We start from the raw sequence: 22,499 nt of genomic DNA, 5'->3' as shown, positions 1-22,499 counted from the left end.
ATGATCATGGCAATCAGCCATTACCGAGCGAATACGAGCAGCGTTTTTTGGAAATTCGTGATTGGACGGGTCAGGCACCTGGAAACATTTTTGACGGGGGAAAATCCCACACAATGGCGCAATAAGGCCAGCTCAATTATTGGAGGATGGTCTCATGACCTCTGTTTTGAGAGGTCGGGAGAGCCAATTTTGGCGAGGATGGCTTCGTTGAGAGCCGACGGTGCCTGGGCGGACATCCGGGAGGACAATCCACACCTTCACACGTACATACATACATACATACATACAACACAGACACACAAATGCTGGGGAGGCTCATCGGCTGAAGAATGCTCAGATTGAAATCTGATTTTGAAGCCGACTGGTGAAAATACCGTCTTCGGAGTACCGCCCGTGATTATCGCCGTCGAAATTGATACATTCATATCCATGCTCCCTACAGTAACAGGCATGGCTGTCAGGTGCCTGGGAGGACAGATCCACCGCCGGCTTTGAGGCTGGGTTTGTCGGTAACACGTTGTAAGAGGATCACCAGGTCCGCCACACGGGGCCAATCACCACCCCAGGCTTCGGGTACCTGAATGTTTTGCCCCGGTATCCTTACAAGGGGAGGCTTGATCACACTAACGATCAATTAGTTTGTTTCCCTCCGAGCGCTTAGCCGCTTTGGGGACTACATCTCGATGTACCCTGCCTGACTAATGCAGGTGTGCAGCTGTGTGGACCAATCAGCGGCGGCTAATCCCTCCCCTTCCTCCTCCATTGGGTGGTGCCAAGTATCGAAACCCAACAACCACTTCCCTCTCTCACTTTTTCCCCCCCCAAAACGGCCCATCTGGGTGATAAATCTCTCTTGGGTCCGTCCACGAGTCTCCCCTTCCCTCGCTCGTTTTGAGTGTGATTATTCACCTTCCGCTCTTTTCTCTCACACACCCTCTCTCTCCCCAGACCCTTCATCTCCCTGCCCCCTCCGCCTCCTCCTCCTCCTCGTCCCCTCCCTCCCTCCCTCCCTCTCTCCCTCCCTCTCTCACCACCACCATCTTCTCTCATCCTCTCTTTCACTCTCACTCACTCTCTCATCGCACTCTCCATCAACAACTTGGCCCATCTTGTGGCCGTCCGTTCCTTACCATTAACGACGTCCCTTTGTGTCCACTTGCCGTTCGCGCCGCCTGTCGTCATTGCACACCGCAGCAGATATCTTTTTACTGATTGAGCATAGTCAAAGAATTCCCTGTTCGTTTGCAGCTTTCACCCGCCGTCGACGCTTGCTCTGGTTGTCTACGATTGGGTCTCCAATGAGTCGAGGTCGATACGTTTGATGGGTTCCTTGGATCCGGTGTCGCTTTCCTTCGGTATTGTCGACGCCTCTCGATTCCAGACTCGTTAGTTTTCTGTCACAAAAGGGATATCCGGCCGGATACCCAAGCTTTTTCCATCACTATGGCTTCCATGTCTTTTGCCTCCCCGGAACCACACTGGATCCAGTCGGGCGGGCCGCAGAACACTTATGAGGGACGAAGGAGCTCGGCAGCTGATGCTTCTCTCAGTTCTCCATTCAACTTCACCCCACAGGAGATGCAACCTCGACACTCCTTTCCACACAAGAAAATACCGCCTCCTCTCCCTGCGTTCTCCTTCCCTCAGGCCCCGGAGTCTGGCCCTGCTTCGGCACCGATAACGACCGGTCCGCAACACTCTGGTGGATATCAAGACCGAGACGGTGAACAGAATGGCGGAGAAAACTTCACTGTTCTTCCTCCGTCTACTGCTGCTCTACCCAATCCTGGACCAGGGCTTAGCGCCCGTGGGCCAGGTCGGCGTGGCCATGCTCATCGTAGGTCAGCAGCCATCTCGAGCGTGGATCTAACAGCAATTTCGAAAGCATTCCCGCCGAAACCAGTGAATGGAAGCGCTCCGTCCACTCCCGTCGATACGAAAAAGCACCCTTTTGGACATGAAGACACTACGAATATAAGCCCGCATTCTCATACGAATGTGAATGTCACCTATACTCCACCACTTACTCCTCGTAAATCTGATGATCGTCTGAAATCATCACCAGGCTTGAAATCAGAGTCCGCAGAAACTTCGCCTGAAGGGCGTCGTCTTTACATCGCTCCGTCAGAAGACAGCACACCTGCCGTTCGTCCGAAGCATCCTCGATCAGATAGTACAGCAGCTGCGTCTGGAACCATAACTCCACCCGGCGACCTCACCAACCGACCGAAAACTGCGGGAGCAAAGCACGATTTGAGCAATACCTTCAGTGGCTCAAAAGATGACATGACAGAGCGGCCACGCACTGCTTCGGCTTCCATAACTCTTTCGACTGAAGCTCTAGAGTCCCTACCCAAGTTGCCACAAGCCAAGCCTACTTCTCGACATCCGTTGTGCAATTCGGTGCTTTCCGAAGAAATACCATCAACCCCTCAGCGAGCACTATCCAGCCGGAAACAAAACAAGAAGCAAAAGAAAATGCGCTCATGGGCTGGTATCCTTACCAGAAAAGCCAAGAAGAGAGGAACTAAGAGACCCCCGTCTAGAAAAGCTCCTACGCCACCACCGATGCTGACTCGAACAAACTCTGCAATGAGCTCCTTATACGGAGTTGATTTTGACGAAGACAACACGATTGTAATCCGCACACCAACAGATCCTAATGCACCTCGCCGTTCCTTGCCTGCTGCCTTGACTGAGGATACCCTCAGCCTAGACACCTCATGGAAACCTCAAAGTTTCTATGATCAAGCAAGGGATCTGGATATGTTTAGTCCCGTTATCGATTTGGACGCGGCTTTGGGTCCATTCAATACCCCAGAGATGGGCCCCGAACGTCCAGTTAGCGGGTTTTCTGCAGCGACTAAACGGATGTATAGTGGCGGTAGAAGAGGGGAGTTTGTTGGTCCGGAAATGCGGTATCATCGTCGTGCAGAAAGTGCACCCGTAATGCAACCATTTGATCGAACTGGACTTGGCCTCAGTCGCTATAGCACAGCGGCAATGCTTAACCCTGATGTATTTGACGAGAAGGAAGAGGACGAGTTCCTTGCAGAAAACAACAACCCCCAACAAGCCGATACACCAACCCAGTCGAAATCCCCCCAGGAATCTGTTGCAGATACTGCAGATCCGTCGGTTAAACACGATTCTGCGTCTACAATCAAATATGAGGCATCAAAAAATACCTCTGGACTAGGAATACAGATCGTTGACATCGCCGATGAACTACTGTCCTCAAACGCTACAACTCCTCAGACTGTTGATAGCTGCCCAAGCACAACGGTTGCCGGGACACCCTGCACTCCGGACTGGGATGTTTCTGGCCTTCCTCGTAGCTCCCAGATGGATGTATCCCCAAAGAAAACTGTGGAAATAGAGCAGTCATCGAATCCATCATCTCCACCGGTGGCTCATCATGAGAAACATCTATCCACATCCCTTGACTCTTCCAATACTATCTCGAGCACTCCTCAGAAATTTCAGCCTGGTAAAACCATCACCGACGCGGCGTGCCCCTCCCCTGATCCATCCACAACATCGTTCGACCCTCCTCGTCTCGGGACGCCATCTTCGATCACCGATAGACAAACGTTCAACTCTGTCTATAGTGGTGAGCCTGGAAGTGAATGCTTCCACAATTCAGTTGAAGATGTTCCATCATTGACAAGCAGTGCATCAACAATGACCGGAACGCTTCCACGGTTGTCAGCCGGATTCTATGCCAAGGGTACCGGGGATCGCTCATCTTCTTTTTCTGCCTTGCATCGTCCGAGACCCAGCTCATCCCACACCACCAAGCGATCGAGTCTCGTCAGCCTCTCAAAACTAGTTGGTGTGGCATCAGCGGAAAGGAGCAAGCTTAGTTACGAACAGAAAGCTCCCTCTGACGATGCAGACAAGAAGAAGAAAAAGAGGGGTAACCGAATTAGTCGCCTTATGCATTTCTGGAAGAGCAAGGAGAAGGGGAAGCAAGACGAGACAAAGCCATAAAAATATTTTTGTTTTCGACACAGTCACGGTGAATCAGGCGATCTTTTCGATATCCTTGGGTGGGCTTATTTGTTGGGCGTATATATGGGGAAATCAACTTTATGGATGAAAATTGGCTCTACCCCTGTCTCTGTTCGGTTACACTATGAAATCACCTACCTCTTTAATCTTCCGCTTTCCGCGGCCCCAGTCGCGCATTATATCTCGTTGCTAGCGTTGTTACGGTGCATTTCTTAAAATATTGTTCATCGCGTTTCGTTCGCTCTCCTTGGGAAGCGAACACATTCTATGATCTTCAAAGGTTCGACATTGATGGCTCCAAGTGTTTGTTCTTACTTTCAATTTCCTCCCCCCCCCCGGAGCCAAGGGAGTTTCTTCGGGCCACTGTTTTAAATTTTGTTTCGGCGCGTTCCTTTTTTTTTTTTTTTTTTTTCTTTTTTTTTTTTTTTTCCGGGACTTCGATCGTTTTCCTGCTTGAAGGTTTTCTTCGTCACACTCGTTTCAAGCCCTCTTATCCAATGCAGTTCATGCTAGTGGTGTTTTTCCAGCGGAGGATGTTCCTTTCGTGCCTCGTCTATTCGCGGCTCCAAATTCATTCAAGATATCCATGAGTACGAATATCTCGCCCTACCCTCTCTACGACTTTGTTTCCCGGTTGTTTGCTGTCAGACCTAGTTCTGTGTTCTTTGTTTGAAGAGACGTCTTTTTTCTTATCCTTGTACTCTCTTCATCTTTCATTCTTGTTCTTATGAAAGTACCCTCCTTTTTCATTTTCCCAACCCTGGATTCCATTTGCGACTACGTACAGTGTGACGAAGTGGAGGTTTAGGATGTTGCGAATCAATACTTTCCGAAGGTCGGAGTATTTATGCGTTGTATGCATGTCTGAGTACGTATGTATGTGAGAGTCAGCATTAGCTGTTAGAGAAGATCAGAGAGATTGATGGGCTTTTTCAGTTCCTGAGCAAAGATGGCTTTTCCGTCTGCCCTTCCTGAGTGGTTACTTAAAAAGGGAACCAAGAAAGCTTCCCGTCCCAACAATTCAGGAAAATAAATAATCCGTAACCTTCTGGCCACGGAAAAGTATGTGGCTTTTTTGTCCCCGACCCAGACCGGCCATCGGCCCATCAGACGAATGCTAGAAGAGACCAAGCCGGCAAGACGGTGGAATATTTATAAAATAATACTAATTGATCTGGGACATGAGTCTGCCACAGCAGCAATGTAGGGGAAAGGGGAAGCGCAACACCACCAAGCCCGGTGGCAAACCAAAGTCAAACAAAACCAAACCTAAGAGGGTCGCAGAAGAGGCACCTACGCCCCCCAAAGCGGATTCATCCGGCACCTCATTGCCAATTCCCCTCCAGCAACTCATCCTAAACGTCTTTAAAACCACCCTGCTCCCCGCAGAGCAACTAAGCTGCCCTGAGGCCCAGACTCCCTCTCTGTCCTTGGCGGAGCAGATCCAGGCTATCAAGGCCCATCTGTACCGCAGGGACTTTGTGAAGGCGTTTACTGAGGCGGATGGGGATGCGTTGAGGGCGTATGCGCTGAGATGGAGTGCTGGGAGGGCGTTGGGGTATGCTGCAGTGTTTTGGGGGCTGAAGGAGCTTCTTTTTGCGGAGGCGGGCGGTGTGGAGGTGTTGTGTGTGGGTGGTGGAGCGGGAGCAGAGATCATGGCCCTGGCTGGGGTTTGGAGGGCATTGTGGGAGGAGTGGAGAGAGGGTAGGTTGAGTGAGCGGTTTTCTGGATTGGAGTTGGGGGATGTTGGGGATTGTGAGAATTTGAGTTTTGGTGTGGCCGGGCTGAGGGTTACGGCGGTTGATATTGCGGACTGGTCTGGTGTTGTTGAGCGTCTGGAGGCTGGTATGAGATCGAAGTCCGTGCCGTCTCCCAAATTGTGCCCGGCGCCTCTTCTGCCTGCAGAAGAGGACGGTGGAAGTGGGCCTTCTTCCGTGGGGTTTAGGAAGCAGGATGTTTTGAGTCTTTCTGAGGACGATATCAGGAATCTCCTGTACCCTGCTGCTTCAAGACCTGAGACAGCATTGGGGACCACTCTCGTGACTCTTATGTTCACCCTCAACGAGCTGTTCTCCACATCGATACCCAAAACAGTCTCCTTCCTTCTTCGCCTGACAGACGTGCTTAAACCCGGATCCATACTCCTCATCGTCGACAGCCCTGGGAGCTACTCGACTGTCTCCCTAGGCTCGAAAGCCAGCTCGCCTCAAGAAGCACCGGATCCTGACGAAACAAGTCCGTCGTCTCAGAGGAAATACCCCATGCGCTTCCTCCTCGCGCACACGTTGCTCTCCGTCGCCCAGGAGAAATGGGAGTGTGTGTTGTCTGATGAGTCACGGTGGTTTCGTCGGGATAGGGATGCTCTGATGTATCACGTTGGTGAGGGCATTAGGCTGGAGGATATGAGATATCAGATCCATGTTTATCGCAGGATATAGAGGAACTAGGTGCGGGAGACCATTGGCTTATTTGCCTTAGAAGTATGTACTGTACATCGGTGGCATTATAGACCGGATTCCGATACTTCAGGTTCCGTCTTCTTAGTCAAGCGCCTCTGATCATATTGGTCGGGAAGCTTCTCTCTCGACGATCTCCTCCGTCGAATTTTTTTCAACCGTGGTCCCTAAGCTAGTCAGGAGGAAATGGGTCATTCGGCCCGTTCATAGGCAATGGTCACCGGTTACAAAACAACACTCACATTCAAAAGGGGCCCGAGGAAAGAAATCGAATGATGGGGATACAGCTTTACTAGAAGTCCATGGATTCGTTTACTAATTCTCTCCGTGTCGTCCCCTTCGCGGCCAAATTCAGCCTCTCCTCTCCCGCCCAAAAAAAAAAAAAAAAAGAAAAAAGAGTACGTGTGCTAAGAAGTCGCTGATATCCTGACTTCACCTCTTCATTGCGTCGTTATCTCCTCTAACAGCGCCTTTGGGTTACATCGAAAGAGCTAAGACAAAGAAGAGCTAAAGTGAGAATTGCAGCCTTCTAATGATCTAACAAAAGATCTCGTCCTTCTGGTGCAACAAGGTCCCACTCCTCGTCACTACAGAGCACCTCTTCTTCCTCACCATCTCGACCGTTTCCTCCCCATCTGTCCTTGAGATCTGCAGGAAGAACTTCTCTTGGGCCGCCGTCCTGAGCCTGAACGATAAGGGGACCATTCCGATTTCGCGATATCTCGAGCTTGCCAGATTCCGATTTGGTGGCTTCTGCGATCAATCTTTTCAGGACCGCTCCCACAAGGGATGTCGTTACACTGTTATCCTGCTCCCATGTTTCTATGTCGGTGGAAATATCGTGAATTTGGGTCTTTGTGCCAAACAATCCATTTTTATGGTAGGCTATGATGAAGTTTTTCATTTGACGCACCCATAGGCGAGGATGTTGGACGGGCAAATCGATCTCATTGCCTTGGTTACGGGTCTTGATATCAAACAAAGAATCTTGTGGTACAATAAACCCGGCCTGACGAATGTGAAGAGTGCCGCTCTCAGCCACTTTCTTCTCTGCTACGTCGTGGTTTTCTATACCTCCGATAAGAGTGTCGATATCGGCTGCTTTTGCGTCGCGTCCAATAACTTCGAAAGGTTCATCTTGCTTATGGACCTTGTCAGGGAAGTAGCCGTCTGCCTCGTACCGGACTAGCAGATTGAGGCCGCTAAATTTGTATCGAATAATTCGCTGGTGGGAAACGGATCCTTTAACCGATCGGTCCCAGCTTGTGTTGACCTCAGGGAAGGTATGGCCGTAGCCTAACAGATTCTCGAAAATTTCGTCTGGCTTGCGTTCCTTTCTGACCATGAAGATGGTGTTTCCCACCTTTTGCATGTCGAATTTGAACGTCCATGCGAGCGAAGAGGCGAATTTATAGATGTTCCCAATGGTTCCAGCACAAGTAACGATATCTATGTCTTCGGGATTAAACCTAGGGTTGAGGTCAAACACTGCACGAATCGCCGGTTCGAGAGGATGTTTGGGCCAGCGTGCGGAGTTTTGATCCCGAAAATACTGGCCCTTGTCTCGCTTGAGTTGGTGATGTCCGCGTATTGGAGTCCAAATCGGCGGTGCCCCTATTAAATTGATCAGGGTGATATTTGCTGTTGCTTCAAGGGGTTCATCGTACCTGGTGTCAATATTGTTGGCTCCTGTGCATCAAGCCAGTTATATGACCCTACATATTCACAGTCAGTTATTTTTGCGGACGCTGTGTCTTCGTCTTGCAATGAGACAAAATCCGTGAGTCTGATAACAGTGCTTTCCCTCTCTTGCTTGATGGGTTGTCTGTATCGATTCTCTGCCCTGTTAGGGTAAAACTGAGGCATGGATGCCTGTGAATTCTTCTTGTCATGTTTAGTCGTTTTGGGATTCTGAGAGTCACTCTGGTTGTGCGACGGGGTACTCCTGGGAAGTTTGGACCGTCCCCAGACACCCTTTTCTCGTGGGTTTCTTTGCGGACCTAGGGTTCCCTGCTCGTCCTCCCTGTCTTTATGGGCCTCGCTTTGATGACCTTGCGTAGCGTTTGTTAGGCCAGCAGATCGCCGCTGCCTTACCTTATCCCAATCAAAACCGTCCATCTTTCTGATGCTTTGAGTCTGTTGCTAACCTGGGTGGTGGAAAAGGAGAAGAACCGAAGGACTGATGTTTATGTTCTAGGGCTTTAAAACTTTTAATATTCGAGTCTAGGGATGCACAAGAGCCCAAATAAATGGCGGTTGCCGATTGCTATGTGAAACTTGGTTCTCCGGTAGATTGCCTTAAACATGTTGTCGCACGTGCCTCTGGGAGGTCACATTATATCATGTTTCTCAGCCTTAAAGTGTGCAAGCAATCCTAGATGCCTGCTAAATAAACAAGTATATAGCTGTTTGATGGAGTGCAGATTCGGAATGCACTCCACACCTGGCAGTAGATGTTGGAAGTTTAAGATTAAATAGACATTGTAAATGTAAGTCTCCAGCAAGATATGGACAAGCATAGACATCTCAAGGCACCAGAATAACGCCGACAAAAATGGAAAGCTCTTTACATGCTTCGGGTATTCCATTATGCTTAACCTTAACATGGTACCTGGTAACCCTTAGAGTCCAGATTTGCCTACACCTCGACATAAAGTGGAGAAGGATAAATACATTTTAGACACAATATGAAAAAAAAGTAATAAACCATTTTGATACACGCTTTGAAAATTCCCGCCAAGATAGCCCTAAGATCTCAATCCAAGCAAGAGACTGGTGTTCTTGCCTCCTTCCTTTCCGCCGTCATTACCAGGGATATATGTCACATTGGGGTTGGTAGCCAGCGTCTGTGCAATCTCTCGGCTAGCTTCAATTCTTCGGATCTGGATCAAACCGTCTCCCGCTTTGGCAACAGCTTTGCTGATAATATCGGCACTCTCAGCTTCACCCTCAGCCCGGATAACATTAGCCTGACGCTCCTGCTCAGCCTTCTCGACGATAAAACGCGCTCTCTCAGCATCTTGCTGAGCAATTTGCTTCTGTTCGACGGCTCGTGTGAATTCCTTTCCAAAGGTCATATGGGTAATGGAGACGTCCTCGAGAGCGATGTTGAACTCTTGTGCACGGCGCATGAGATCGGTACGTATCCGGTTCGAAACGGCTTCTCGTTGAGTGATGAGTTCTGCAGCGTCGAATTGGGCAACAATAGATTTGAGGACTTCGTTGCCGATGGATGGGAGGACTCTTTCGTCGTAGTCTTGACCGAGGGACTACCACCAGTGTCAACTCGAATTCGTATAGGAAAATATATTGAAAATGGGTACATCAAGATCCCTGGATCTGTTTTCATACCTGGTAGATCTTTGGCAGCTTCTGCACCTCCGGACGATGCAGCACTCGGAGCGTCAAGCTCACCATTTGCAGATCCTTACTTCCGGTGGTTGTCGAGATATTTCGAGGCTTCGTTCTCACATCGTAGATAATGCTCTTTTGCAGCCATGGGACAAGGAAGTGCGTTCCCTCGTTGACGACTTTATCTTGGACACCGCTTAATCTGTCGAAGATGACTGCTCTCGTACCGCCCTTGACATCATACATGGATGCCTGAACGAACGACGCGCCGAAGGCAATCGGGATCGCATATTTGTAGACAAAGGTTAGTGGAGTGGCCATTGTGAATAGCGTTTGTGGGTATCTGTGAGCGAAGTGGCCTTGTTCGGCTTTTGAATGCTTCTCTAAAAGCTGGCGATTTGATACTAGAGGTTTTGGAGGACAACGGGCTGGGCCAAATTTGGCCTTAACCCAATCTAGTTTAGCGTCGGATGTTGTTGGAGTTGTCAGCGAACAACCACGAGCAGACCAATCCCATGCCATCCATTTCTTTTGCGACTCAAGCACATTTGAGACGCCGATTGCTCTTCTGGCAACCAAGATCCCGTTTCTTGAATATAGTCCCTCCACTCTGTTTCCTCGTCTATAGTAGCCATGGGTGGTGCCTCCGCGGATCCAAAGAACGGCGTGTGAGTGACCCTGTGTGATTTTTGTTCCCTATTGAACCCTAAGTTCCTGTGGAAACGCATGTAGGATGGGAAGGGGGAGACTACAAATCTTTCAGCCTATGATGCCCAGTTTCTAATGTCTGATAGGTATATGGGAGGATGGGGTAATTTCGGTACGTCGCACGCCAGATACACGACCTTGCAGTTCCTCTCCGGGAGCAAGCGCCGATGAACCGATGTCGCTACAATTCGGGCAGTAGGATCTCGCGAGTTTGGCTCATACCTTTGTCCTTTAACTTGTAGGAACCCCTCACCCCCAGAGAGGAATTATCACATATTCCCTCGCCGCCAACCGCCAGCGCCCTCTCGCCGGCGCCCTGCACAACGCAATCTTCAACACATGGCGACGATGCAAGGCCCAATTCCTCTATGTCGTTCCTCCATTCGTTCTCGCCTACGCTGCTATGAACTGGGCTGTTGAGAGGTATGCGAATTGCCCTATAAACTTAAATCGCCTCGTGTTCTGGATATCACTGACGGTATATGCCAGAAACGAATACTTGAACTCCAAGCCTGGTCGCCTTGCCGAGGGTGTTTCTGAGGAGTAAATGGACGTTCGTATGAGATAAGACTTTATTTAGAAAGGAAAAGTGTGAAGGGGAGATTCTTTTTGATTGCGTTGTACAGTAATAGAAAGCAATCATACTCCATCTATTTCTGTCTTGATTTTCAATTTGGAGCAACACGGGGTGTTTTTCGCTGTCCTCCCATTGTCGCCTTTTTGCACAGTGGTTTCAAACATAGAGCATCCATTGTGCACTCGGAGCTGATGACACGCACCTCGCGGAAACCGTCTTTTCCCTTCCATTCTGGTTCTGGCCGGGCGAGATCCCGGACCACACTTCAAAAGATTATATGATTGCGATTCTGCCTGTCTAGTACACTTTGTAGACCTTCGTAGTAAAGCAAAAATAATAGCCCACTGAAAAGCGGGCAAAAAGATAACTGACCAAGCTGAGACTCGAACTCAGGACCTTTTCGGTGTTAACGAAACGTGATAACCAACTACACCACTCGGCCGGAACCGGAGTACATCTCCTCTGCGGTTTTTATCTACTTCAACCATTTTAATCCAGGGTTGGCTTGGGCCGGCCTAAGACAAAAAAGGTTAAGTTCCCGAATTTTCAGTTCAATCACCAAAGCTCCAAAAAATTATCGAGAACTCGAACAATTATTAGCAAGCGATTTGGTTGCGAACAAACTAAATTTTCCATTCTTGAGGTTGTTGATTCCCTAGAACCATTTTAATCCCCATCCCGGACTCTCCTAATTATCCGTCATAATGGCCAAGGATCGAAGCGACAAGGAGAGGAAGAAGGAGAAGAAGGAAAAGAAACGTTCCGAGGTCGATGGCGTTCATAAGAAGTCGAAAAAGGACAAGGACAAGAAGAAGGCCACTGTTATCGCCGAAGCTATTGAGAAAGATTTGACTGAGAGAGTTGTGGAACAGCTTGATACTCTTCCGGACGCGGAGGAGGTAGAGGAGCGCCAAACGCGCCCTGTTGGCTCGCTTGTGCCGTTTGCGAACCCATTGGCAGATGATAAAGTTGCGAAGAAAGTGTTGAAGAGCGTCAGAAAGGGTATTGGCCAGCGCCGTTTCTAGCTTTGTTCTCGTGTAATTTTGCTAACTGAGTTTTTTAAAATTAGCCGCTGTGAATAAGTCCCTAAAACGAGGCGTTAAGGAAGTCGTCAAAGCTGTTCGAAAATCGCCTGTCCCTGCTGCAAATGTTGCGGTCACGTCGCCGATTGGTATCGTCGTTCTTGCAGCCGATATTTCCCCAATGGATGTAATATCTCATATTCCCGTCCTGTGTGAGGATCACGGAATCCCCTATGTTTATGTTACATCTCGAGCCGAACTCGGCAGTGCTGGGTCGACTAAAAGACCAACAAGTGTTGTTATGGTTCTTCCACGCCCCGGCGGGAAGAAGAAGAAGGACGAATCTAAAGACGATGCCGAAAAGCAGGAGGAGTACTCCAAAGTCTATGGAGAATTAACAAAGCTCGTCCAGAAGGAGAACAGCAGGGTGAAAGTATAAAGTTAAAGATGTGATATTTTGCGGCTGATATACGGGTCAAATTCATGTACAATTCTGAGTTGTTTTTATGAACCCGATGATTCGAAGTTTTGCGACAACGTCCATGGCACAAGAGCTCGTCAATTCGAAGCTCCTTGCTGAAGGAAACATTGTCTTTTATATTGGCGTTTGGCTGAGTGATTGATGATTTGCAAGGCGTTTATGTACGGGTATACAAAAGGCTTGGAATGGCATTGTCTTTATCTTTCTTTTTCTTTTCTCTTACCAATAAATTTGTCCGCCGATCCAGACTGTATTGTGGAAAGCACAACGTAAATGTCCTTTTGATTAAAAAAGGAAGGAAAGGAAAAAAAAAAAAAATTAGAGGCAGAGTGCCCTAATATCGAGTTGATTTGCTCTACGGAGTCCTGTAGTTGATTGATGAATGTCTCTTCGGCTCAGGTTTGGAGGATAGGAGAGAGGTGTGCACGGGTTGGGAGCTTGTGCCAGCGGGAAGCTTGGCAGCGGACTGTTACTTCCCGAGGAGCGAATTGCGCAATCTATCTCCATAGGTGAGGTAGCGAGTGCCTGAAGTACATGTTAGGTTTTCAGCAATGGTTCCCGATCTCAGTGGGAAGGATGTTCAGTAGGTGCTCGACCTGCGTCATTGTTGCAGCTCGCAATGGCTGTCTGCGACTTGCTTGGCGGGCTCGCGGTGAGCCTTGGAGCTCGAGGAAATTTAGCTCCCATCGACTCTTACATAGGGATGCAGCCGTACGGCCAGGAACGGAGCAGATATCTGCCATTACATTGCTGACCCCCGAAACATCCCTTGTGGTATGTTATGACCTCTGCTTTATGCACGCGGATGCCGCGAGCTCAAGAGAGCTATAATCCTTATTGATAACTTGAATATATCTAGGACCCTGCAGCCCTTATATCCAACTTGCCCGTTCTCCCGCGAACATCGAGGTCCTTCCAGAATGTCCCTATACTTCTCGCTACCCCTGCGTTTGCCGCCTGGGCTCACGCTGGCAGCACTTTGCTCCCATCCATAGTGGGCCATATTTTCCAAGATGCGCTGCGAACGGACGAAGAGATTAAAGATATATATTCTATATCGGCTGTTGTGGATAAGCTGCCAATACCAGCAGGACTGGTCTCTTCGGCAAGGTCGGCTTCGCCTGAAGACTCCCCAGCCTTCGAAAAAGAAGGGTGCGAAGGAATCTCGCTTTTGATAGCAGACCAAGAGTCCTTATCCGGAGACATAGTCCGGCCCATGCGAAGGCGGGATGTCTCAATGCCTGAAATCGAGCCCACAATTACGTATGCCATGACTTATGAGCAAGATGGAGGTGAAAAAGTGTCCACTGAAGTTGGGGTCCGCATCGCAAACACGATTTTTGTCACCGGCACACCGCGAACAATGCTGGCATCACGTTGGCGGTTTGATGAGGAAATTGGGAAATTGAAACCAAAGGAAACGAAGGATCTTGTGATTTGTCGAATCGAATCTAATGCCAATTCGTCTGTCACGCCGTTTATACCTTTGCATCCAGTTACGCAGCCTAGGAAAGTCATTACAAGCATGGGAAATGTTCTGAGTCAGATTTCAACTGGAAATGGTTCCACAAAATCCGCGCCAGCATCGGCGGAACTAGAGAAAGCCCTCCCAGCATATATCGATAAGCATCAGTTGCAAAATCGCAGGCTCGCAGTTTGGGCTCTCGTCAAACCCGAAGAATTACATTGCTCCTCAGAGGCTAGCCCTGAAGCCAGTGGAACAGACGACGTATCTAATGCAATCAAAAAGAGTGCTCGCCTTCACCGTCTCATGAGCGGAGGGGGAGGGTGGGGTAAAAAGCAGGGTCTGCTTTCTCTAGATCCTGAATACAGTTACCAGGAAGAGCACAGCTCTGGCCACCGTCGTCCTATTAATGAACTATTCGAAAGGAACACTATTGAGCCCGATATCGAGCAGACAGCCTTCGATTCGTTCCCTAACCTTATGGAATTCAATAATGGAAAACTCGTAACGCCACTCTCCGAGGCTGCAAAGCCAGGAGATACCGTACAGTTTTTTGTTGCACCGTTAGACACGGCAGTGCCCATCCACAGTCCACTAGGTCATACGAATTCTTCGCAGGGCTCTCAACCCGCGGAAGTGGCGGAACGCTTTATCTTCGGGGTGATTCCTTCTGTCGAGACTGCTTCCGTCCCTGTGGCAAGTCTCGAAAATGACTTGCGATCTTCGACCCAGGTATCCGATAAGCATCTTATTGTAGTCCCAAACCATTTTGGGGCGCTCTCTGAGAACGGTATAACTTTTACTACCTTCGAGCAGGATAGCCTGACGGGAGCTGACGAGCGGGCTCTCGAAGTGTCCGGAACAAAGATTGATGTCCCTGGCTCGAGAATAAGCATCAGAACCCAATTTAAGTAATATTAACATCTTTCTCTGTATATTTTGTAGACAATTCTTTGTTGAAGGGCGGATGTTCTTTCGTGAGCTGCGCGTTCTCGGCAACGGTCTAATCACGTGACTCCAACCTCATCCCATACCGGAAAAATGAGCTTTTCGGGCAACCGTCGGAAAACGTTTATCCGACGCGACCCGTTGAACCACGGGTCGCAAGCTTGAAACCGTAGATCAACCATATATTTACAATGCACGTATAAAGGGTCCGAAACGTATAGAATTCGGAACGTATATATTTTTAAACTTGAGGGTTTTGAACCCGATTCGGAAGCTTTTCAATTACTAGGAACTAACTAAGTATTACAAACCACCCGCACAACCCGAATCGTAATGAATTTTTTTTTTTTTTTTTTTTTTAAATTTGAGCCTCCCCGGTTGGAGTCTCTGGTTCGGGGACAGGGCGTAAAACCAGCGCAGAAGAATCGTCAGGGCGAGCCCATTCGGGCCGCTTGATCGTACTTTCGAGCAAATCGGCTCCACTGCCTCCAGTTGGAGACAGGCCCGACGCAGAGATATTCGGCTGCGACTGAACGAAGGGAGAAGGCGTGATCGGAGTGGGGGAGGGGGGGGGGAGGAGCGGACGCAGCAGAGGGCAGGGCAGCAGCAAATCGGCCTATCTTGGCTGCTGATTCATAGACGGTTTCTTCTGCCTTTCGCTTTTTCTGTCATCAAATATCAAAGTCAGTTCAATTCATCCCGACATTGCATCAAGTATACTGACCGCAGAAGGTAAACAATTGGACTTTAAGTCCTGGCGGATGTCGGCCAAGGTCCTTTCAATATTCTATATATATAACTACATTAGCATGAGTTGAATGTATGATATCCAATCAGTTCAACCTACCTTGACAGAGCGGAATGTATGCTCCGCAAGCTCTTTTTGTTCGGCTTGGATGGACACGAGCTTTTCCAACGCTGCCAAAGTGGCAGCACCAACTTCAGCGTTGAAGGGGGGGGGAGGGGGGGATTCGTCAGTTCGGACCGACGGGGGTGCCATTTTGGCAAGCAATTCACTGAGACCAGCGGCCTGTTCCGCCATACTGGCTTTCAATTCCTCTCGGAGCGTCGCGTTCTTAAGCCTGAGGAAATCGTCATGGTCAGACAGCAATGCTGCCACTTCCTTCTGCAGCTCTGAAGGGACAGGAGCACAGGCTTTTTTATCTCCTGCACAATTGGTGCAGGCCTTCGCGGTTCCTTGCTTGCGGGAACAAGGCTTTTCGATGTGCGCCGTATACACAAACGTCAAACAGCGGCCACAGAGTGTATCGCCCATCATAGCGGGCTCTTCTTTGACAGCCGAGGGCTTTCGCCCTGGCTTCTTCTTTGTGGACATCGGGGAGTGCTCGTCCTGAGCTGCTGCCAATTTACGCGTTTGCGGAGCCATTTTTTGCTATTTCTGCATATATTGTCCTTCAGTTTGCTGCAGTTCCTTATTTCATTCTGAAATCCACCACTTACCTCGATATTGGAATAGGGGGAGAGGGGCGACGAGAAATATAATGAGCTCAAGAGGAGGAAAGAAAGAAAAGAAGAGAAGAAGAGAGAGATTTTGTGTGGGAAGAGATTATTATATCTAGCGTGTCCGCTTGATTGTTTTGGATTTCCTAATCGGGACGTGTCTATTTATACATTACTAAGTGCTAACTCATTTTGCTTAGAGCTCCTACGGCCGATTACGGTGAACGATAAAGAGATATATATTGAATATAGCGAAATTCGGCTCTTGCAAGCATTGATATAACAGAGCATTGCATTGAAGTCTAGATATCAAACCCCGAAATCTATTTTGAAGCACAAACTAACAGCCAATTTTGACCCGAGAAGGCACCTTTTCATGTATTCAACTAGAATCTGCGTCTCTTTCGGGGCATGCGACCAGTTGCGGCTGGCGCGGGTCTCTTTGAACAGGCAGGCCGATTTGTCGCAGTCTCAAAATAATCCTCCGTGATGTCCTGCAAAGGATTCCGATTCTCCTTGTCTGAATCGTCATTCTCTGGCTCCCGCGGAGCTTGCACTGCCTGAGCCGGACGTGAATCGGGTTCCCTGGGCGGCATACTAGATGTCAACTGGACCGCATCCAGAATTCCTGGCAAAGTCTCAACATGGACAGCCTTTGGCTTCCTTGGTCGGACCTTCCGTCGGGCGAAGTCGTCCGAATTGACATCTCTCAGTCCTGGTTTCTGTGTCAAGCAGTCCCAGAGCTTGAGTACAGAATCCCAGGTGTAGGTCAACGGGGTGGATGCGTCCCGTTTCGGACTGTTGTCATCAAGATACAGCTTCACGTATGCTGCTAAATTTGCATACACCTCTATTGCCATAACTGTCAGAGCAGAAATCATGGCAATTAAGATTTACCATTGACTTACGTTCAAAATACCATTTCCCTTGTGGAGCTGACTTCTCAAAATCGACACACGGCTTGACCCAGTAAAAGACTTCACAGAATTGGTCCCACTTGAACAATCGGGCAAAATAGCTGATCAGCTTTTGTCGATCGGTTATTTCATGGAGTCCGAAATCGGGATTCTCAGTCAAGCTGAGTTCAATACATTCCCTGACATGATCCTGCAAATGAGGTCAGTTTATACCATAACTAGGAGTTTAGGGACGTTGTTCCGACCTTCAAGCTACTCAAGGTCTTACATTTCCAACCTTTACAGAGGTCCGACATGCGCCTGGAAAGTTCACAAAAATATGAGTCGTTCCCGGCTTCCCAGTCCTCAAGGCTCAGCACCTCCTGGATGGTATCGGGAATCGGGTCAGTATTTAATGTCGATATATAGGCCCATCGCACCCGATTTCGTATCTCGTGCTCCACCACTCGAACCCGCTTTTCAATCTCTGTATGATCAGAGAACGCTTCAGTTCGGGTACTTGTATTCGAACTGAATGATGCCCCTTGAGCCTTTGGCATGTTGTGCGATTGGGCCCATGGGAAGGTGCGAGCTGTCCTTTTTGGCGCTGGCGTGCTCTGTGTCTCCGACATTTTGGCTATCGGATTGCCGTTGAGAATGAATGAGAGTGAATGCTTGAATTTCGGAGGGGTTCGCTATCTATTATATAGTTGACTTGGAGCGCATTCGACTGCCCAAGTTGCTATTCAGATCTGTATCCATATTCCCCTACATTCTAAAATTCAACGCCGCTAAGTGATTGATTTCTTTGAAATAGGCCGATCACCCAGGAGGATGCAGATCATCGCTGACCTTGCATCCCTTAGGGCCAATTACAGGTCTAGGTGATCGGGATATTACAGTTGGTCTGCGGCACAGTTGGCACATTTTGCGGCTGCTCTAACATTCAACTTTGCTATAATACGTCCGATTCCCCAATCGAACAGCAATTTTCTTTCTAATTCCTACATACTTTGTCCCAAAGCAATTCCGCAGCAACCCTCACTGTTCCTGCAACTTGAAACTCAACCACTGCGGAAACCGGCGTATAAACCTCAAGCAAACATGCGAGGTCCGAGGTACTTGAGGCGCATAGAGGATTATATGTTTTGGAGAAGGCGACTTCATTTGCCATTCCCAGCCTCACAGTTTCGAAGGCGCAGACAGCCTGCCCATTTGTTGCGGGAATCGCAAGATTGCAATCGCGTTTTACCTTCAGTGGAACCCGACATTCAGCCGAACAATCAAACTGAGGAGTCAGGGTTGAGTGTAAGACCTTGGATCCTCTGTCAGCCTGCATCATTCTAATCACTGTGTACAGGATGCAGCAAGTCTTTCAGATGCCTCTGATGCTCCGCCCGACGCTCTATCCGACACTCATTCTGAACCAGAAGACATCAGGGTGCAGGAGATTATACAAGAAGCAGTGGCAGCTCTACCCATGGGATCAGTTGATAACAATGAATCACAACAGTATGAAGAGCCCGAATCCGAACCCTGGTTACAGACTATGTTACATCCAGTGCACCCAGTTGGCAATGGAGATTCCAATTTTCATTCACAACTAGAGGATTCATTGGGCGACCAGCCAGCTGAGACCTACATCCCGACTACAATGAATGACCCGTCGGAGGTCCTAGTCCATGCGCGTGCGGAGCCTGATGAAATGCTGGACCACTTCACGCTCGCTTTAGGATTATGGTGCGAAAAATCAGGAATATCTCGCCAACACTACGAGGCACTGCGGGAAGTCTTACAGATTCCCGAAGACATCGGTGCACTGAGATCTCTACCATTGGGGCTGAGCACGTTGAAGAAGAAATGCAGAGCTCAATTCCCTATGCTTCCCATCCGACGGGCATCCATACCGGCTGTTCCATTGAAAATGCCAACTCTTTCGCCTGCCGAGAAGCGACTAATACAGACATCTCTTACATCTAATTTATTCTTTCAGGATCCTGTGGCTCTTTTGTCATTACTGGCAAGGTCTCCTGTATTTCGCAAGAAGATACATATTGGTATGGCCGACCTAGTTGACAACCCGACCGAATTGTGGCAATCATGGAGCTGGGGGAGCTCCATTAGATGTTCGTCGGGTGACTTTGCATGGTATCCTGACGGGACACCAGTCTTTCCTTCCAATTTTGTTCGTTTCAGGTGCAACAATGCTGCATGTAAGTGCACTTGGAATGAACAAGAAATCCATATCGGAAGGATTCAATTTGTGGGTCGGGACCGGAGACTGGCCTGCACAAAACCCGGTGAAATTGTTCTTATTGTCCAGTACACTATTACTGCCAGCAGCTTTGATAAAAGAATCCATTCGCTGAGACCTCCGCTTTGCCCGAACGAGCTGCTCTTACTGGAAGACCAGGAAACTCACATCATACATGAAGACAACATTCTAGCCCGACTGGATGTCCATCTTGACTACACCTTTGACGGATCGGGTAGCTACAAACCCTCAGAAACAAATGGGTTCTTTGTACGGCGAGTGATGAATACAATTCGCCACACATCATCTGTACAAGAGCTCCGACTTAGCACTCCGCTCCGGGGTGAACTGGAAATCGCGGCATACGGGAGGGATATGCTGATCAAGATGCTCTGCCCAGGCGACCCTATCAAGAGGACTATATCCATTCCCTTCCTGCTGTTCATTGACAGATTCAGTCTATATCGGAACATGTACCGAAATATAACTGGCTTCTATATGATCCCTGCAGGACTTAATGATTCCGAAAGAAGACAACAAAACAATGTATATACAATTGCTCTCGGGCCTCATGCTACAAATTTTCCCGATGTTGTGGAGGCGTTGGCTCCCGGTTTACAAGCAGTTGAAAGAGGATTTGACATTGTGGTAACTGGTGAAGGAACTGTCAGGGTCATTGCTCCTTGTATTGCTTACCTTGGTGACATGCCGCAGCAAAATGACAATGCTGGAATCAAACACCCTACTGCAACAGTCTCCTGTCAGAGCTGTACTGTCTCCAATGCGGAGAGGTTCAATATGAATTTCAACTTGGTGAAACACGGCCGATACCATTACCAGCTACTCAATTTGCGGGCCGAAATTGAGGCAAAGCGGACTGTTCGCGAGCGAGAAGCACTGTGGAAGACCCATGGATTGGCCAAGGAAAGTCCCCCAGTTTTGAAGATCTGCCCGGCACTGAATCTGGTGACATTTTTCCCCTCTGACCCCTGTCATAGTGAATTTTCGGGCCTGTCCAAAATTGCGCATACATTATTGATATCACATATATTGACACCTGAGGGGCAGAAGGAATACTGCCAAACCCTACAGAGGTTTCCATTTCGGAGACGCTGGGCCCGACTGCAGTCCCCAATTACCCATCTGGAGTCCTACCAAATCCAGGAACACGCCCGAGCTTCAATTGTGATCCCAATTATACTCCGCTTTGCCCTAAAGCCTGACTGGATTCAGACTGTTGTTCAGCAGGCTCTCTATAACTCCTTTGATGAACAGTCAATTGATCCCGACATTCCATGTTTGTTGCTTGCTAAAACCTTTGGTGCTATTGCAAGAAGCAATTCACTATTGACTTCTCAGACATCTGTCGGGTACAATGAACTTAAAAGTGTGGTTGCCAACACCCGAACTATGCTTCAGAAAGTGATAGATGCTACTGTCATGGCTGCCGAGGCACCACGGTCGGCTAGCCGGGCAGTATGGATGCTGAGATCACGGCAGAATTCACCAGTGTTCAATCAGATTGTGACACCCCCGACGGAGGACATTTCGATCAACACTGTCAGTATTGCCCCGAAAGCAGGTAAGATGTTACATGCTTTGAAACACCGACCAAACATGCATATCAGGGTGCACTATGCCGACCAGGCAAAGGAGTATGCTGTGCCAAATAACTGCAATGTACTGATCGGGGAGGATAAACACCGTGAATACAAAGCATTTGTGCAGCGAACCAACAAGCGTGATGTTGAAAAGGTTTTACTGATTCATGAGAGCTTCAAACGCACTATATCCTTGGTTCTTGATGGGGCTCTTATGGAATCGGAACCCTATATCAGCAGCCAGATGAAGCAACTTCATCGCGAATGTCCGATTCTCATGCAAGACCTCGTGCGATCGGAACACAATGAGCAACAAGATGATGATGAGAATGCCGACGAAGCCGATGATTCATATGCTACCACCCCCTTCCATACCTTAATCAATGCCTACTGCCGACTACCAGCTAGCCGCAAAGTCATGGAATTGCTTGGTTTACAAAGCGCGCGGCTTTCCGAACTACCAATTACGCATTCCTTTTTGCAAAAGCTCCGACTTTCATACAGCAGTGATTGGGCATATCAACATATGCTTGGCGGAGGTTCGACCCCAATCCGATTGTTTCAAAAGCTGACCTTTACATTCAATGGAGATGCGCATCGCACTACATTGAAACTCGATGATCTGGTTGAGTATACTCGTGCGTCGGGCACCAAGATCGGGCAAATAAGGTGCATATTCACCCACAACCAGGGCAGCTGCTGGAGGGTTTTTTTTGCCATGTTCTCTGCTCATGAAATTCGGCGCGAGAGGGTACTGGATTTGCCGATTTTGCAGGTGAATCGGGATGAGATTCATATAATCGGCCTACCTGCAATCCGCAAACCAAGCCTTTACACAATACCTGTCAGCAAAGATTCCGAAAGGCTCGAACTGGATTCTGCTCTGCCGACTACCTTTCTCAACTGCACTTGGAGCGTTTCCTTTTTATAGGTGGATCGGGCGGTTTGATGTATGTAGTATTGCGCATTAGTTGAAATCTCTCCAGTGTCTGCTGGGGTAACTATACTATAATGGTTTCTATACTATAATGGTTTCTATACTATAATGGTTTCTATACTATAATGGTTTCTATACTATAATGGTTTCTATACTATAATGGTTTCTATACTATAAACATTTATAAACCCGAAAAGGTATCCCGAACGTTCCTAGATATATTCGTTGATCAGGGGTTTGAACGTTTCCCGATTTCTACGTTGAGGATCGGAAGCTACGTTTCCGAATTCGGAACGTATATATTTTTAAACTTCCAAACAACCGTGGA

The 22,499-nt window shown here is 48.5% G+C and overlaps 9 protein-coding genes and 1 non-coding gene across 10 annotated transcripts; 5 read left to right on the top strand and 5 right to left on the bottom strand.

Moving 5' to 3' along the window:
* Positions 1–457: 457 nt before the first annotated feature.
* Positions 458–1,182, bottom strand: CIMG_12977 (uncharacterized protein; the record flags this gene model as incomplete). The annotated part of the gene is made up of 4 exons (XM_004445210.1): positions 458–623; positions 690–835; positions 910–961; positions 1,073–1,182. 4 exons carry the CDS (start codon positions 1,180–1,182, stop codon positions 458–460), a joined length of 474 nt encoding a protein of 157 aa, XP_004445267.1.
* Positions 1,018–4,337, top strand: CIMG_05746 (uncharacterized protein). The gene is made up of 2 exons (XM_001241849.2): positions 1,018–1,161; positions 1,223–4,337. The coding sequence occupies exon 2, from the start codon at positions 1,444–1,446 to the stop codon at positions 3,991–3,993; it is 2,550 nt and encodes an 849-aa protein (XP_001241850.1). The 5' UTR covers positions 1,018–1,161; positions 1,223–1,443; the 3' UTR covers positions 3,994–4,337.
* An 803-nt stretch (positions 4,338–5,140) lies between these two features.
* Positions 5,141–6,577, top strand: CIMG_05745 (25S rRNA (uracil2843-N3)-methyltransferase). Its single transcript, XM_001241848.2, has one exon. It carries the CDS (start codon positions 5,196–5,198, stop codon positions 6,450–6,452), a length of 1,257 nt encoding a protein of 418 aa, XP_001241849.1. The 5' UTR covers positions 5,141–5,195; the 3' UTR covers positions 6,453–6,577.
* A 422-nt stretch (positions 6,578–6,999) lies between these two features.
* On the bottom strand, positions 7,000–8,588 carry CIMG_05744 (uncharacterized protein; the record flags this gene model as incomplete). Its single annotated transcript, XM_001241847.1, has 2 exons — positions 7,000–8,084; positions 8,138–8,588. The coding sequence occupies 2 exons, from the start codon at positions 8,586–8,588 to the stop codon at positions 7,000–7,002; spliced, it is 1,536 nt and encodes a 511-aa protein (XP_001241848.1).
* Positions 8,589–8,926: 338 nt separating this feature from the next.
* CIMG_05743 (prohibitin-1) lies at positions 8,927–10,183 on the bottom strand. Its single transcript, XM_001241846.2, has 2 exons — positions 9,822–10,183; positions 8,927–9,739 (listed from the first exon to the last, which is right to left on the bottom strand). The coding sequence occupies exons 1-2, from the start codon at positions 10,140–10,142 to the stop codon at positions 9,218–9,220; spliced, it is 843 nt and encodes a 280-aa protein (XP_001241847.1). The 5' UTR covers positions 10,143–10,183; the 3' UTR covers positions 8,927–9,217.
* A 192-nt stretch (positions 10,184–10,375) lies between these two features.
* CIMG_05742 (ubiquinol-cytochrome C reductase complex subunit UcrQ) lies at positions 10,376–11,194 on the top strand. The gene is made up of 4 exons (XM_001241845.2): positions 10,376–10,489; positions 10,616–10,641; positions 10,772–10,952; positions 11,019–11,194. Exons 1-4 carry the CDS (start codon positions 10,455–10,457, stop codon positions 11,074–11,076), a joined length of 300 nt encoding a protein of 99 aa, XP_001241846.1. The 5' UTR covers positions 10,376–10,454; the 3' UTR covers positions 11,077–11,194.
* A 280-nt stretch (positions 11,195–11,474) lies between these two features.
* CIMG_15039 lies at positions 11,475–11,548 on the bottom strand. The gene has a single exon. It is a non-coding gene; the product is annotated as a tRNA-Val (tRNA).
* Positions 11,549–11,708: 160 nt separating this feature from the next.
* CIMG_05741 (ribosome biogenesis protein Nhp2) lies at positions 11,709–12,819 on the top strand. The gene is made up of 2 exons (XM_001241844.2): positions 11,709–12,108; positions 12,176–12,819. Exons 1-2 carry the CDS (start codon positions 11,811–11,813, stop codon positions 12,565–12,567), a joined length of 690 nt encoding a protein of 229 aa, XP_001241845.1. The 5' UTR covers positions 11,709–11,810; the 3' UTR covers positions 12,568–12,819.
* Positions 12,820–13,112: 293 nt separating this feature from the next.
* Positions 13,113–15,009, top strand: CIMG_05740 (V-type H+-transporting ATPase 16kDa proteolipid subunit). Its single transcript, XM_001241843.2, has 3 exons — positions 13,113–13,261; positions 13,319–13,383; positions 13,469–15,009. Exons 1-3 carry the CDS (start codon positions 13,144–13,146, stop codon positions 14,987–14,989), a joined length of 1,704 nt encoding a protein of 567 aa, XP_001241844.2. The 5' UTR covers positions 13,113–13,143; the 3' UTR covers positions 14,990–15,009.
* Positions 15,010–15,450: 441 nt separating this feature from the next.
* Positions 15,451–16,409, bottom strand: CIMG_12976 (uncharacterized protein; the record flags this gene model as incomplete). Its single annotated transcript, XM_004445208.1, has 3 exons — positions 15,451–15,687; positions 15,747–15,809; positions 15,870–16,409. The coding sequence occupies 3 exons, from the start codon at positions 16,407–16,409 to the stop codon at positions 15,451–15,453; spliced, it is 840 nt and encodes a 279-aa protein (XP_004445265.1).
* Positions 16,410–22,499: the final 6,090 nt, after the last annotated feature.

The sequence above is a fragment of the Coccidioides immitis genome, assembly GCF_000149335.2.
Source record: "Coccidioides immitis RS genomic scaffold supercont3.2, whole genome shotgun sequence".
NCBI lineage: Eukaryota > Fungi > Ascomycota > Eurotiomycetes > Onygenales > Onygenaceae > Coccidioides > Coccidioides immitis.
The sequence above is the reverse complement of the archived record's forward strand: the minus strand, read 5'-3'. Positions and strand labels throughout refer to the sequence as shown.